The 16055-nt window shown below is 40.1% G+C and overlaps 2 protein-coding genes across 6 annotated transcripts in view; both read left to right on the forward strand.

Annotated features, from left to right (window-relative positions):
- Positions 1–3239, forward strand: part of sash1a (SAM and SH3 domain containing 1a) — a 147362-nt gene extending 144123 nt beyond the window's left edge. For all 5 annotated transcript variants that reach the window (XM_063901908.1, XM_063901909.1, XM_063901912.1 and 2 more), the window contains 2 exons: positions 28–159; positions 595–3239. In XM_063901908.1, coding sequence (XP_063757978.1) covers positions 28–159; positions 595–855 — 393 coding nt within the window. In that variant the 3' untranslated portion in view covers positions 856–3239. The remainder of the gene's footprint in view (positions 1–27; positions 160–594) is intronic.
- Positions 3240–5614: 2375 nt separating this feature from the next.
- The window catches only part of usta (uronyl 2-sulfotransferase a), a 45612-nt gene continuing 35171 nt past the window's right edge, over positions 5615–16055 (forward strand). The window contains exon 1 of the mRNA XM_063902212.1: positions 5615–6106. Coding sequence (XP_063758282.1) covers positions 5875–6106 — 232 coding nt within the window. The 5' untranslated portion in view covers positions 5615–5874. The remainder of the gene's footprint in view (positions 6107–16055) is intronic.

Raw genomic sequence — 16055 nt, forward strand, 5'->3', positions numbered from 1 at the left:
ATGTCTAATGTCCCTTCTTTCCTCCAGCATGGCCGGTGTGCCATCCCCCAGCCGCTGGTGCAGCGTTACTCTGAGGACTTGGAACAGCCTGTGAAGGATGTGGCCTCCACCATGGACCAGCTCAGGGTCAAAGAGCTCCGTAAACAACACCGCATGGCCGTAAGAGAAAAGCACTGATTTTGCAAAGAGACATTTAATTCAATGGAGACTTTGTTTAAGATTTATAAAGAGGGAGAAAGTTAAGCTCTTGAAATGAACACTGGTGGCCCTATGATTGAGGAGTTATGATTAACAAGCTGGGTGAGATATACTTTTCAAAGAGAATTATTGATGTTTTATGGTTTTTAGTAGACTAATGCTGTCTGAAGACCTAATATGTTTATTTTTATCCTATAACGTTGGTATTATTTGGTAGGAAAAAAGCCAAAGTTGCCTGAAGGTCAAGTATTTGTAAAGTTGTGTGTCTGAATGCATGAATGCTTGGATGAATGAGCGTACACGTTGGCAGATGTGCATTATCGCTTCTAGTCTATGTGTATGTTCATTACAACATCAGATTAGCTACAGTAACTTGTGCCTTTTCACCCCACTCAGATTCCTTCTGGAGGTTTGACTGAAATGTGCCGGAAGCCTCTGCCCTCAGCTAACATCAGCACTATTTCTGATTGGCTCACCTCCATCGGCCTTCCCATGTACGCTACATCTCTGGCGGCGGCGGGAATCGACACGCTGAGTGGCGTTGCCTTGTTAACTGAGAGCAGTCTGTGGGAAGCAGGGGTGCGAGATGAAAGGCACGCTCGCCGGCTGGTCAGTGAGGCCCGATTGGTCGGCTCCCACAGAGAGGTGCAGTCCTAACATGCTGGTGGAGTCGTTTAAAATAACAGGTATCAACTCACTGGTCAGCATCTTTTTTTTTTAAAACATGGTCAATATGCGGCCGAAGAGAAATCGGCCACAGGACTCGCAGATCGAACGAGTGACCACAGCATTGCAGTACTTCCTGTCTCGCATGTGTCAAAGATTGAAAGTGAGCCTCCCTGCTCGCTTATTCTCTTTATCACTTTTTTCTCAAATGTTTACGAAACTGAGGAGACTCTTACAGCCAAGACAAGATATTAGATGCCTTTTTAAAGAAGACTGTAGACTCTGTGGGATGGTTTCCTTTCTGAAGACACCCCCTAACGTCTTAAAATAAAGACTTGGATCTGCCTTGAAGGAAGATAGCACACTCTTTTGTAGGATGGATGTTTTTTAACTACAGAAAGACGTTTAACTTCCTGCTTATTTCATAAGTGCTTCGTTTTTATCTTTTGTGGCGAGGCAACGTTATCTGACGGTCTTTAAAGGAAGTAGCTCGGCCAAAGTGATTTACTCCTCATTCAGCGTTTCATTCGCACTAATAGATTCACTTAATATCTGGACTTTTAATAAACTAAATACACACACCAAACTATGAATAACTGGTGGTTTTGAGATGGCTTATTTTGAATCATGTTTCTGTATTATAGCATAACGCATATCTTCATTTTAAAATGATTTATATGTTAAACATTTTGTTTGCCTTTTGAATGTTGCAGCCTTATTTTGAGGCCCGCTCTCAGTCATTTCTAAGCTGAAACTGCTGACATCACAGCTTTATATTTCATTTTATATTAAAAGTCCTATCTCACTGCATATCTTGGATGCGCAGCCTCACGATCAGCTTTCCCAGTAACAAAACTTTCCCTGTGTATCCAAGGACATTTTAAGTTGCCTTACCATTATGAATGAAAAGTTTCATTAACCCATGTATAGTATCGACTATACCACCAGGCTGAACTGTGCTTAAAAGTTCACGCCTTTTTGTTCTGAATGTGACCAGATCACATCAGCAACACACATGGATGTGGACCACAAAACATGCCTCTGATGGATCGTGGTTTCAAGACCACATGACAAAAAAAAAAAAGGCATGACATACACGTCGCACCATGTTAATCACAAAGTCAGTGTTCATGCTCCATGCAGAGGGTTGTGGGATGAGAAAATTGAAATGTTCCAAAGGCATTTCGGCTGTCATATCTGGAATTTATTGTACTGTCTACTCTTTGGTTACAGTGTTGAACATTTTGATTTATAGCTTGAAAATAATCTGTTTGGGACTTTTTAAACCAATTATACTGTAGCTATAATACATGTCTGGAATTCTTTATTGGAACACATTGAGGATACATGTAGTTGTATCAGGTGGAAAAATGACCTCCAAGGCCAGCATTAACCATGATACTAAGTAGTTTCTTAAATCAGGGAAACAGTGTGTCAGGTCAGCCTGCTACAAAAAGTTTGGGCTAAAAACTGATAACAAAACCAACCACATTCGTATCGCTCTTCCATTTCACCCTGCATAAAATGGAGCTAACGTGTTTTTTTAATTTCTAACAGCAAAGTTCTTTCATGGTAAGAACTGACCTGAAGATTTATTCCATGCAGTTCAAAATTAAAACTTGACCAAGTGGTGTTTCTAAATTTAGAGTATGTTTTTTTGTTGCAGTGGGCACTTGATAGCTAGATGTTTGATGCCTTTTTATTTCTTCAATCAAAAGTGGTGCTCTGAAAAGCGTGGGTGGGGGTCATTTTCTTTTAAAAGTGAGAGACTCAAGAAGTGTTTTGTAAAGAATGAAAATACTGACACTGTAAATGCACTTTAGAGGGTAAATCTAGCTGTTTTGTAGGCAGAATTGGCTACATTTTGTTCACAGGTCCATAAATGGACATTTGTTGTCAGGTATTTCAAAGGGTTTCAGTAGGATATGCTGGTATTTTATTTTAGTTTTGAGTTCCCAATGCCAAGTTTGCTAACATCCACGGGTTAACCATTTCCAGTTACTCACTTCCAGTTTGTTTTTGCAGTCTTCTTAAAAAATAAATGATTAATTACATATATGAAATGCTTTGCAAAACCTGCACATTCTGTATATGTAATTGATATTTATATAACTTATTTTTGCTTTTCTTTTTTTTTTCATATTGACTGTAATTAGCTGTACTATATGAATAGCAATACCTTCCTGCAAAATGCATATTGCTTTAGCCAGTGAGGAACTACAGTATGTATTGTAAAATATGTGTACAAATTATTTTATTTGGTTTTCATCTACCTAATGATTGTCCATACAGATTTGCTTGTGTATTGAAACAACAAAAGTAATGTCCATAACTATGTCATTCTGAAATATAATAAAAAACTGTTTCTTGCCATACACTGGCCTTCTGATTGACACACACACACACACACACACACACACACACACACACACACACACACACACACACACACACACACAAAGGTAAAAAAAAAAGACTCTGAATAACAACTGCTGTACAACAGTCAAAGCAACGGGCTCAAAAACAATGTTTTGCTTTCTCTGGCTTGTAATGCATCATAAAAAAATAAAAGAAACTGCACACATCCCGAAGACAGGAGAGTATGCCTGTCTGGTTCGTGTTGTAGTGCAGCTGTTGTAAATGAAACCACAGAGGTTTTCCATTCTTATTCATGTCAAAAGGCCCCAAATAGGTGCTCAACAGACAGTGAAACCAATTTGATAAAAATGTCCCAAGAGACTGCATCTGAGATTGAACTCCCATAACTTCTATTTGGGCTGGTGTTTGGCATTCTTCTGAGTGGAAACAAATACAACTGAACAAGCATTTCTTTTAGGAAGAAAAACAACAGAACTTGTTTACTGGGTCGTCCTTGGTTAGTAACTCTTTAGAAAGGAGCCGCTGAGCAATAATTGTCCTTCATACAAATGTGCAGTTAGTTTCCAATTCACAACTCTCTCTCCAACAGATACAATTGCTCTCTCATTTTAAACTGTCTCAGGAGGAAAACAGGAGACCGTAATGCAATGAAGGCTTTCTGGCTCGGGTAGATTCACATTACTCTGAACCATTGTCCTCTGCTGTGTTCATGCAGGGCTTCATCTGTGTACATCATCCTTGTATACAATCTATGATGAGTCTGCCATTGGATCAAAATATTTACTAGCAGAGATATTCAGATTTAATTTCAGTATTCCTTCAGTAAATCAAACAATCAGGTTTGAGCGTTCCTTTGTGTCAGGGTAATGCCATATTTCATGATAATTAACAGACACAAAGTCACAGGAAGGTGAACATAGTCATTATGGTGCCAATGATTCCTCATCAGCAAAGTGTAGAGTGTGTCACACTATTGTTGATCCTTCACTTGAAAATTCTTTCCCTCTAGAGTTTAGAGAGATCTGAAATCACTTAAAAAGTTTGTGATGTTGTTGAAGTTTGACTTATAAAGTTTGACGGCAAATCCAACTATGTGAATTTGTAGCTCCTATGGTTGTTCCCCCCTGCACAAGATCCTATTGATTTTCACTATGGTCACCTAAACTCATTTAAGTGGCCTCTTAGTCTTAAGCACAGTGGGCCATGCTCAAATGTCCGATTGTCCTGCAGAAATGAAGTTCATTTCTCTCCTACTATTACTTCTACAATAATATTGTTTACCCTAGTATGACGTTAGTAGTGTGCACAAAACTTTAGTAATAACAGGTGGGTAGAAGCACTGTTTATTGCATTTAATTATTAGTTTGTGTATGCTTCCTTCAGGTGCTTCACTTTTCTTCCACAGTCAAAATAAAGGTAACACGCCACCAGAAATATATATTGTTTTAGTCCCACTTGCCAGTAGTTCTAAATAGCCTAAACTTAATTTACAACAGTGACCTTACTGACATCCTCACTGTGGAATAAACTGCTGTGCTGCAGGAGATTGGCCAATAAACCCATTATGAATTCACACATTTTGTGCCTAGCTTGCAAAATTCACTACTCCTATTCACAGTTAATTTACCTGAGGAAAATCCAAGGCAATTGGCCCTTCATAGAATAATTGTGCTCTTTAATACATTTAGTCTTTTAAGCCAAAGTGTTTTCCACAGCCGTTGTTGCTCCCTTGACTACTGTATCTGTCACCAGTGAAAGTCTCAGGCCAAGGTTGTTATTGTGTTGAATGATGGTTGTCTGTCGCCTAAGTGCAGTTTTAGTCTAATGGTGGGTTCTGGCCCCTGCTGTGGAAAAATATATGGCTCAGTGTATCTTACAGCTTGCCTCAGGGGAAAGAGAAAGTTGAAAACACACACAAGTGAGAAGATACTGATCTCACTTTCTTTTCAACACATCAAAGATTTATGCCCTTACCTTGGTGTGGTGATAACACATCCTGTTCCATTTTATACAGTGATAACCACAGGAGACAATGCAATGTCATGTCATATCTCAAAATCATTAATAAGAGACTATAGAATTTTATTGTCATCAAATTGTCGAGGCTTTGGTTAAGGATAAGGCTACCACTATACTGAAATGAAAAATGGAAATACGCAGTTGGCTTAAAACTTTGTCCACAGTATCCTGTCAGTCTCTTCTTAGGCTGCTACAAATCAAACTCATTTCAATGAATGCCCATCGACTACCTGCCCCCTCCCTCCCCGAACACTGGGTGACGCTGTTTTACGCACTTGATTGCACACCAAATCCTGTATGAGGTGGAAGTTTTTTCTCTTTCCACGTTCAGTAATCTGACACCCAAAAGAATCGGAGCAGAAGGATGGACCCTTAACTTGGCTGGAAGCACGGAAGGAAGGAACACTTATCCAACGAGGGCCAACGAGAGGGACCGAGCAGGAGCGAAACGCTTTGCGCAGAAAACAACCCCGTGGCTGCGGCAGCGGAGGAGAGCTGGGTGCCTGTGCGTCTCCAAAACAACTGCCCGTCCGACTCAAATGCTCTCAAAGCGACAAGTTTCACTTTCCACATGCGGATGGGTGACTTTTCACGGCACTTTGTGAGGAGGAGATGATGAAGAATTTCAGCAGCAGTCCCCTTCACAGCAACAACCAGACTCCAAACCACGTTAGAGAGCGAAACAACAGAAAGTACAGCTTACTCTCTGCCCTACCGCTGCGATTTTCATTGCGAGGTTATGGTTTCTGCATGGCTACGCTGTTCTTCTTCTGTTTCGCTTCTCTGTTTTACCAGCTGAACGGAGGACCCCCTAGAATCCTGCTGGACATCCGACAGTATCTCGGTAAGAACTTTTCATTTTCCTCTGCTGGCTGAAGCGCGTCACCATTAAAGATAGTTCTTTGACTAGAAGTTGCATTAAAGTTGCGTCTACACGTCCTGCTTTGGATCTGTAAATGGAAGTTGATCCTAAATGAAAAGAGAATTATTAACGCTTGCACCTCTCGCTGACCGCTCGGGAAAAGTGTCTTTTATGAATGCAACCGGAGGCTACGGTACCTCAGAGGAGTTATCTTGATTTATTTTCATCACTCATAACCCTTAAACCACCAACGTTGATCCAGACAAATACTGTAGACACATTTAACTAAAAGCGTACATACTTATATTTGAATGTGCACAGCTGTCTCTGTTTGTTAAATGTAATATCCATCCAGGTTTAAAAGTCAACAAATTCACATTAAATCCTAAAGGAATGCACTCCTCTGCAACATTTGAATATCAGTTCTGACTTGTCAGAGGGAGATTGGGATCTATTATGGTAACAAGAACTTAGCAACTGTAAAGATTCATACTGTATGTGGATTATGACTGACACCTCAGCTGGTGCGCTCCAGCTACACGGCGTTCATTACGCACGACTGGAACAAGCGCAACAGTGTTGTAAAGGCTAAATGTATGCTGGTGTTTTAGGAGAGGAGAGCATGCTATGTTTAAGGCATGATACTTCTATAACTGATGCAGTAAAGGGAATGTGGCGGTGTCTGTTCTGATATGAAGTTGCCAACTGTTTTTCATATTACACAGATTTCAAATGTACATGCATACCCTGAAGGGAACACTTCAAAATGAGATTTCCCTTAGATATAACTAGCCACTATTACTGTCTTTATGCTTTACCAAATGATGACAAGAAGAAGCAATAAGACATATGACAGCTGCATCTGTTCTGATGTCAGGCTTTATCAAGACTAAAAAAAGGAAGTTTCTGCTTCTATGTGTGTGTGCTACAACTTGGGCTGCAGCTGGGACATGTGTTTGTGTGTTGAAAGCAGTTTGTGTTCCTACCTATTTCTCACAGAGGGCTTGAGGCTTTATGACGTGATAAACATCTGGAACAGAATAAGAGTCACTCACCAAGTCAGCCGCTAATCCCGTGGGTCAGATTGGTTTCCTGTGGACACACACTCACACACACATACACACAGAACATGCATGAACACACACGCTTGCACACAACGGCTGTCAAAAAATCATTGTGATTTGGTCAAGTGTTGCAAAACAAAACATGCATTTGCCATATGTAGAATTTACAGCACAAGAACAATGTTTTTTTTAAATAATGTGCAGGACAAATTGAAAGCCACTTTTGAAGTTTTAATTTCCACTAAAATGCAGTATTATTGCCGGTTCAGACTCTACACACTACACACACTGAAGCATAGTCACTCCGCTGAATCCTTGCAGCCCTTAATGTGATTTAGATATTGCAGCAGTCAATGCAATACATTATTAATTTACAGTCATTTCCCAGAGCAATTGTAATGGGCACAGTCCTGACTGCTGTAATGTCTCCTACCCTTATTTCCTCACTAAGAAGTACTCTGCTTCCGAGAATTCTCTACAACTTAAATGTACACACACACACACACACACACACACACACACACACACACACACACACACACACACACACACACAAGTTATAAGCTGACTCTCAAACCCCTTGTCATACAGGATAAAGCAGAAGTATGTTCTATTAGCACAGACACACCCACAACCACCAGCTAACAGACGCAGAAGAATATAATATTCACACCGTCATAATTCACCAGCGCTCATGTGGGCCATGAGAGCAGAAAAACCCTAGATTAAAAGATGAATGAGTGCCTGGGCCCACCTGCATGACGTGATCTTGACTGGAGCACAGAGACCCTAAGGGCCTGAACCTTGTCTCACACACTGACTCCTCTATACTCTATTGACCTCAGGAGGGGGGGGGTTCTTATGTAACAGTGACACAAACACACTGTAGCACCTCCGCCAGGGTAATGGTGAGTAATCTTCTCTGCTCATTACGATGATGGGGTGAGGAAATTTGACTTTAAAGTAATTCAAAAGTAGTATTTGTTTTATGTAGGATTGGATGTTTTACATGTGAAGGGAAATGAGGGAACAATACGATTAATAGGCTGTAGATATAGTCTCTCTGAAGGTAGAAAATCAAGAAATCTGGGAGAAATTACGAAAAGTGGACAGCTTCCCGTGCAGAATATTCGTAAGATTTGAACTGGTTTTAAGGAAAGTTATTTGGGCATAGAACTTGATGTTCCACATTTTTTCTCTGTCACCCGTACCCACATACATTACAGATTCTCAGTTTCCTCCAGTCTTCAATCTACTTTCTCTGCGTCATGGATCGGAAAGTAACAGGTTGTGAAAGAAGGGAACTGAAAACATATTTTAACCCACAAAATAGAACTGGAAACTGGAATTAATGAGTACAACAAAGATTAAGACGGAGATTAAGCATAAATACTACTGAGATGTATGCTTTTTGATAACTGCATGTGTGTGACGGGAAATATAGCAGCCTATTTTGAGCTTCTGTACTTGTGTTTCTTTTGACTGCACTGTGCCAAGATGAATGTGAGAGTTGCTGGTGGTGTAAGTGAATGTGGGTGTGTACGGGATAGAAAATAGTTAATTTTGTTAAGGTATGTGAATGTGTGTGCATTTTGCATGTGTGTGTGTGTGTGTCTCAGTCAGACGCTCTGTAGAGGGGAACAGACTCTGTTTTGTTTGGGCCAGCGGGGAAGTTGGTGTTTGAGTGTGTCACTCAGCGTTTAACTGCAGAAACTAAAACGTGGGTCCCGGGTCGATTGCCTGTCATGGACTCTCTCACACTTTCCTAATCTCCTTTCACTTTAAGCTTTACCAATCCAGCAGCCTTGCCAAAAAGTCTCCATTGAGAAATGTGTCTGTCTTGCAATATTGTGTGTGACGCCATGTGGGAACCCAAATCAAACCTGACTATGTAGCAGTGATTCTCGAGAAGCTAGAAGGTCCTTGTTTGAAGCAAAAATGATTTCATGTTTTTGAAGTGGACAATTATTTGTACCACTGTTGGCCACCCTGACTGTTCACAGGTCAGTCAAACACCAATTTGGAGCTAAATGACTGAATGAAGTGATTAGTATTCACTTTTGTAATCTGTATATCGACTCAATTGGCTCCAGTTTTGGAGATAACAGAAATAAACACAAATAAAAGTGAAAATATGAAAGGATTTAGCAAAGCCCATGCAAGCGTTAGAAGCCATGATGCCAGCTTTTGTCACTCTTTCTGTAAACACACTGTATTTCTCCACTGTGACCTTTCAGATACAGTTGACCCAATGTTTTCACGATTTCCAGGCATTCTAATTCTCCGTTGGAAAAGGGACTTTAGCTGTCTTCAATATTGCACGCCATCCTCTTGTAGCTCTTAAGAGCAAAGAGAGCAAAACAGTCAAAGGATTTTTCTCTGTTCTCTTAAATCTCCCAGTTATTGAGATAGATCCTTCTGGTTTAGTCAGGATATAGTGTGCCCAAACCCTCCATGGTAACAAATGTAATGTACTTTCAAGGACTCTTAAGGACACAGGCCTTGCTCTGTGTTTGTACGGTTCCCGATCCCCCCTACATGAATCATAAACACTTTAAAAATGATGGAACCATAAAACACTCTCAAAAATGAGTTGAACTTGCCAGTGACTGTCCAGGAGAGTGGTGGAGATGTAGACTGCAGGCGGTGCTGGGGATTAGACCGGTATGTGTGTACACAGAGGAGGCTTCTCTCCTCCCTTCAGTTTCTGTTTAATTAACAGTAATGCTGGCCAGAAAGTGAATTAAAACAAACTATGAATTCAATTAAAGTATACTTTGGCTGTTGATTGACCACTGGGTATTAGAGTGATTTTAAATAAACTTTACAATAAGGAAGAAAGTGCAGGGAATAATGCAGAGAGGGGAAGTGAAAGGCAGCCTGCTGTGAGCTTGTTGTGGACAATATAAACACAGTATGCTTCACTGATGCTGTACCTGACCTCTGACAGACAGACTCAAACATACAGACAATGCAAACACACAGAGAGAGTGACACTTTGCTGATTGGATAGACACTGACATGTTTGAGTTTACACTCTTCAAAACTGCTACACATGCTGGTGGGACCATTCATACAGACAAGCTTGAATACACACAACTTTGGGAAATATGTTGCATTGAATCATGTCTAGAATGCATTATATTTTATGTGCTATTGTGGTCAACCACATATTATGGAGCTTGGTCAATAGCAATGTGCATCAATATCTTCATGAAGCAAATACTATTGGAATGAAGTAAGGATTAAAGCACTAAGTAACTTGTAGGAAATGTAAGACTAACATCCTCCCTTATTGTGTTGTGGTGGATAAAGCATTTCCTTTCTTAGATCGTAACTCACGTGTATGTTGTTAGAGTGATGCTGATATCCGTTTGACTAAGAGACCTTTCATATCCACGTTATGCGTTTCCACACTTTACACACAGAACTATTTCTTACCAGGGAGAATGCCTATAAGTCCTGATTTGTATTCATTGAAAATCAGGGTAAACATGCAGATGTTTGTTTATTTTCCAGCTCACTTAGAATAGGCACACTTTAACAAAGACTTCACAGAACACTGTTATAAAAATATATATATAGTATATAATATATAATAAAATAGTAATATATGTAAATAAAGATACTAATCATCAGTCATGTCTCTCCTTTAGCCGTCATTTCCTAAATGATAAAAACGAAATTATTTTTGGTCACTATTTTATATATCTGCACAAGACTTGTTGTTTTGAAGAAAGTGATACACAAACTTCACAAAGGCAAAATCGCTTTGTTGAACGAGAGCAACATTGAAGTGGGATTTTTGGAGCAATTTCGTCACACCAGAACGCCCACTTCCTGTTGGAGGATATTAAAAGCAAAGGTTTTATTTCATCCGGTCATATTCTGTTCTTCAAACTGACACATTTAGTGTACAGACTCTTGGTCCAAAGTGACAGAGTTCAGGCAATTTACCAAAGTGTCAAAAAAATTAGAAACCAGGCCAGTGTAGGCTGTCCTACAAGATTTTAAAATAATGTTAAGGGTTGCCAGGTAGACTGCTCATGTGGAAAAATACTTGAAATGCCTATTTATTCCCTCAATCCTATTATTTTAGTTTTTTATTTATATTTTAGAGCAATATTTGAACAGAGCTGGCAAACCAAAGCAAAAACATGCATATATTAAATACTTAAGACTGCTGCTCTAAGGTAATGTCACGTTTCAGGGGGTGAAGATGGAATAATATTTTGCATTCACCTAACACCTCCAGCTGAAGAGGCTCATTAGGAGCTGAAGGCAGTACAACTTGGCCCTCCTCTTCTACAGTCCCTCCTCCTATGTTAGTCCTCATGGAAGTGTCGAGCAAAACTAAGCAATGCCTCCGACAGACCCCAAAACAACTCCTAACTGACGTCACATCAAGTCTAAATGCCAAAACAATCAGAAGGCTTGTAACTCCCTCCGGGTTGGTAATACAAGCAGCCCTCCCTGTGAGCAGAGGCTAGCTATGCTCTGTTTGTTTACCTGCTTTCTAACGTGCATGCCAGCTTGTTAATTGGGTTTAGGGGTCAATAAAGGGATAACAGTTTTTAGTTGAACGGAAACGAAAGAAACACAGATTTTAATTCTAGGATTTGAAACAAAACAAAAAAGGAAACTCCCATGAATATTTTATTATTGCTCTTGGTTCTGCATGCTGTGAACTTTTTTTGAATTTTTCATTAGTTAAAATAATCAATGATCTGTTGCATTCCTTATTTTCTCCGTAATGAGATGACATGAACTCATTTGGAAAATTCGCTCCATGTTAACCACGTTATTACATAATAGAAGCAATTAGCATTACCAATTACCATCTCCATGCATGAGAGGCTGCTATTACTCTCTCCATTGAGACCGGCGAATGCTAAAACAACACAGGGTAATTATCCTCCATTAGTGCATTTGTTTTCACCACACAAAATGAGAGCAAATGGAAAAAAAATTGCCAATGTACCAAAGCTGTTCAACTTCAAGGCTTGTTGAGTAATGATGGTTTTAACCCAGGAGAAATCTCAGATGCACTTGTGGCCAATGGTTTTTGATTAGACTTGTGTGCTGCATGAATACCACCTCTACCATTGACAAAGCAAATTGAAGAGAATATTGAGTTAAAACATAAATCCATCCTCACTTTCCCCCCCTGTTTCCAGTCTTATATTTAACTGAGAGATATGAAAGTGGTATTGGGGCGTCTAATCTAACTCTGAAAAGAACTGCCTTTACCAAAATATTGTACTTTGCCTTTAATGGAAGGGCGGGAGGAGGGTATCAAACTTATTAACTTTTGCCAAGGAAATGAGTAAGTGTAGTCCCAGAATGATGAACTATTCGTTGTAAAGAGTTTATATCCGGACTTAATGTAAAAGTGAGGTATGATGTTCCACGCAGCTTAAAGCGTGAGTCTATTAATATCCGCCTTTCATATTCTTTATAGTCAAGTTATAAATCTGCTCAGAAGGGGGTTGTTTTTAGGAACTTTGTGCTGTTTTTAAGGGGTTGCCAAGACACTGATGATGACTGCTTGTGGTGACTTTTATGTTAGCCCCTGTGGTGGTGCGTGAACGGGTGGGTTGCTTGGGTTCCACAGCCACTGGGTGGTACTCTGGCTGATGCTTGTAAGAGGGCGTCCACATATATCCCATAATTTAAAAGATCAGTGCCAGGATAAATAGAGGTCCTGTGAGAAAATTAGGTGTCAGCTCACAACATGTACACTGAATGGACTGCTCTAATCAGCACCGCCCCATTCGTCCAGAAGTAAAGAGACCTCTAATCTGAATGCAGGTCCTTTTATGTGAGAATTAGAAACAGAATAATTGGAGTCTGCTTTGGGAGCAATGTTGGTTTTTGTAACAGCTTCCTCATATCTGTGTGCCCTGGTGTTGTTAGCCTATTTGGGAAGTTTCTTTGTTTACTCTGGCGAGTGTTTGAAGCTCTCCGCATTCCTCTGTTTATTGCCAATGAACACCCAACGTTGAGCTCTTGTTTCCATTCCACTGGCTACATATACACTTGTCACCACACAGCAGGTCTGTGTGGTGACTGTCAAGCAATTATTTTCCAATTTGATCAAACAACTGGAGCCTGACTTTTTCAGGCCAGGGTGGCAAACAGACAGCCTGAAGCCGAGTAATTGGTTGTTATGGGACTTGTTAAGGAGAAACATGCTTCCCGGTGGCTAGCGGCATACCTGGTTCAAGGAACTCTGCCTATCTTTATTCTGAGTCAGTTTACCACAGCTCTGTCTGCTAGCCTCTTTTCAAAGCAATGAAAAAAATTAATAGTTTTCTAAAATAGCAGCTTTAAATATATAGTGGGCAGATAGAGCAGCAATGCCCAACCCAGGTTGTTAAAACCACTGTGTGCTGTTTTGGGGGATTGTGTTGCCCTGCACTTCAAAGTTTTATATAGTCCATTCCTGTTTTGGGTTAATTTGAGTAGATTGAGAAAGACAGATTTTCTGCTGCCTGCTACAAATTGAATCTACATGCAAAATTGTAACTTGGTAAAGCAATAGCAATGTGTCCCACTGTTTATGTGAAAAGGAACACAGACATTATTAGCTGACTGAATGAGTAATAGATAACTAAATAACTAAACTAAATAAAAAAGCTAATTCTGGTCTGTAAGTAACAGCTTGCACACTTACTGAACATTATTTTGCCAGACACCAGGACTGACATCTCAGGGCAAAGTCAGATGTGGGTTTTTCAAAGACATCAAAAGTAACCTTTGTGTGAGACTACACATAATTACAGATTATCATTTTCTACAGCCCTGAACCTTTTTCATAAAGGGGGTATTTCATCTGCTCTGTAAGGTTCTGTTTGCTCAAAAATGTTGTTTTCAAATTATGAAAGGCAATGAAAATATTTGTGAGTTTGCATATTTGTGTGAGTTAGATGTCTTCAAAAAGATAAAACACAACTTTACTCAGATGAAGGGAATGCCATTATACTCAAAGGCTCTCACTTTTTCAGCTGCACCATTCCTAATATGCTTTTGCTACAAGACTATACATTTATTTTATTGTAATCCATCGTTTTTCTTTGTTTAGTCTAAAAGCTGGTCTATGTTTTACACTCCATCTTTATTGATTTTAGAGGCAACACTCTCTTTACACAAACAAGAAAGAATGCATTTATTTTTCTTCAAAGGAAGATAGTTTTTACAGAGCCACTCCACATATCTTAAAGCCAAAATAAATAAAGAGGAAAGCTGCAAAAATGTCTTCTGACCACTCCCACCCACTCCTACAAACAAAGCCTTATGCAACAGGTCTTTAGTTCTGCTGGTCACTCAGCAAGTCAGCCTGCAGTAGCACCTACGTCAGTCTGTTGTGTCAGCTTTAAGGTCACTTAAAAATGATCACCTAAGGTGTTGACAACCCTCAAGTGAGGATGCAGCTGCCTAATAGTTATTGTTATCATTGAAGTGCTTCCTGACACCAGACACAGGGCAATATTTGAACACTGTCAGGCTTTGTATGTGAATCTGCTGGGTCTTTGTACTTTCAAATTAAATGTAGATAAAAGTTTTATTACTTTTTTCTTCTCTTTTACCAACTTTAAAACTGAGGAATTTCTTGTTTTAACATTTTTTGCACTGCTCTCGATGCATAAAACATTTTAATATTCGTTGAGACTCCTTGTGTTCTTGCTTGCAACCAGAGGAGTTCTACAGTCAGTAACTATCCTTAGAGAATATAGATATTTTATTGCTCTAAAGCTTCTTGTCTGGGCTTAGACAGATTAATGTACTGATGGCAAAATGAAGGGGTGGACGCTCTGAGAACGGCCTGAAAAGCATATTTGAAATGTTCAGATGGAATGTGGTCGTCCCGCGTGGAAAGCCAACCTCACTTGAGCCAAATCTCACACTTATGTCTCAAAATGTGCTCTCCTCCTCTGAAACCCATCTTTGTCCCACTCACTTCTCTCATAGCATCCCCTCTTTTTTTTTTCTTACACACTTTTCTCTCATCAACTGTCTATCATATACAGACAGAAGTGCAAAATGCAGCTGACAGCACACCATACCCACCCCATAAAACTGAGGGTTGGTGCTAAAATCCACATCTTGACTTCAACTGTCACACCTATGATCTTCAATATCCAGTTTTTTTTTTCTTTGTGTTTACCCTCCAAACATTAGATCCCTCGTCTGTTCAAGCCGCAACCGAGACATACTGTACTACAGCGCTGCAGGTCTAAGCGGCAACCATAACAGTGTACAAATGTTCTGGTCGGTTGGAGTAGCCGCATTTCCAGATGTTTAGAAGGGAAATCTTCAGTGAAAGTAACACCATCCAAAGTTAACAAAGTCCTAAAACACACACACACACTCAGCGTCCAAGAACTTTTTCTTTCTCCCTTCCGGTTAAAACTGAGGTTGAGTCCTTTATTCACGGCAGGGCATTGGTTAAGCACAAGAGTCAGCGGGCGTGGTGATTGTTGGTAATTACATGGTCGAGAATGATGGGTTGCATTTGACTAGTGTGTTTGGAAGAGAGAGTGACGGAGTGAAACTGTAAGTGTTTCCCTTAGTTACTTTGTGACCAAGCACAGAGGTTCAGGAATGTAAGCCTCCACAGTAAAGCTAGTATCTCTTCAGACTTTAACAAGAGTTCAAAGGTCATGTTAGGAGGGATAAACCCAACGTGAAGTTAAATGGGTAAATGTAGTTCAGGTCTGATTCTTAAAACCACAGTGTTTCGCCCCTTGAAAAGCCATCAGTTGTCTGGCCTGGTTCACTGGCCCAGATCCTGGTTGTGTAGTGTTTCCACTGGCCTGGCCCGGAGAAACTTGCCTGCTTCTTGGCCCCCCATCCCCTTCCTGCAG

This window comes from Eleginops maclovinus, chromosome 15 (assembly GCF_036324505.1).
Source record: "Eleginops maclovinus isolate JMC-PN-2008 ecotype Puerto Natales chromosome 15, JC_Emac_rtc_rv5, whole genome shotgun sequence".
Lineage (NCBI taxonomy): Eukaryota > Metazoa > Chordata > Actinopteri > Perciformes > Eleginopidae > Eleginops > Eleginops maclovinus.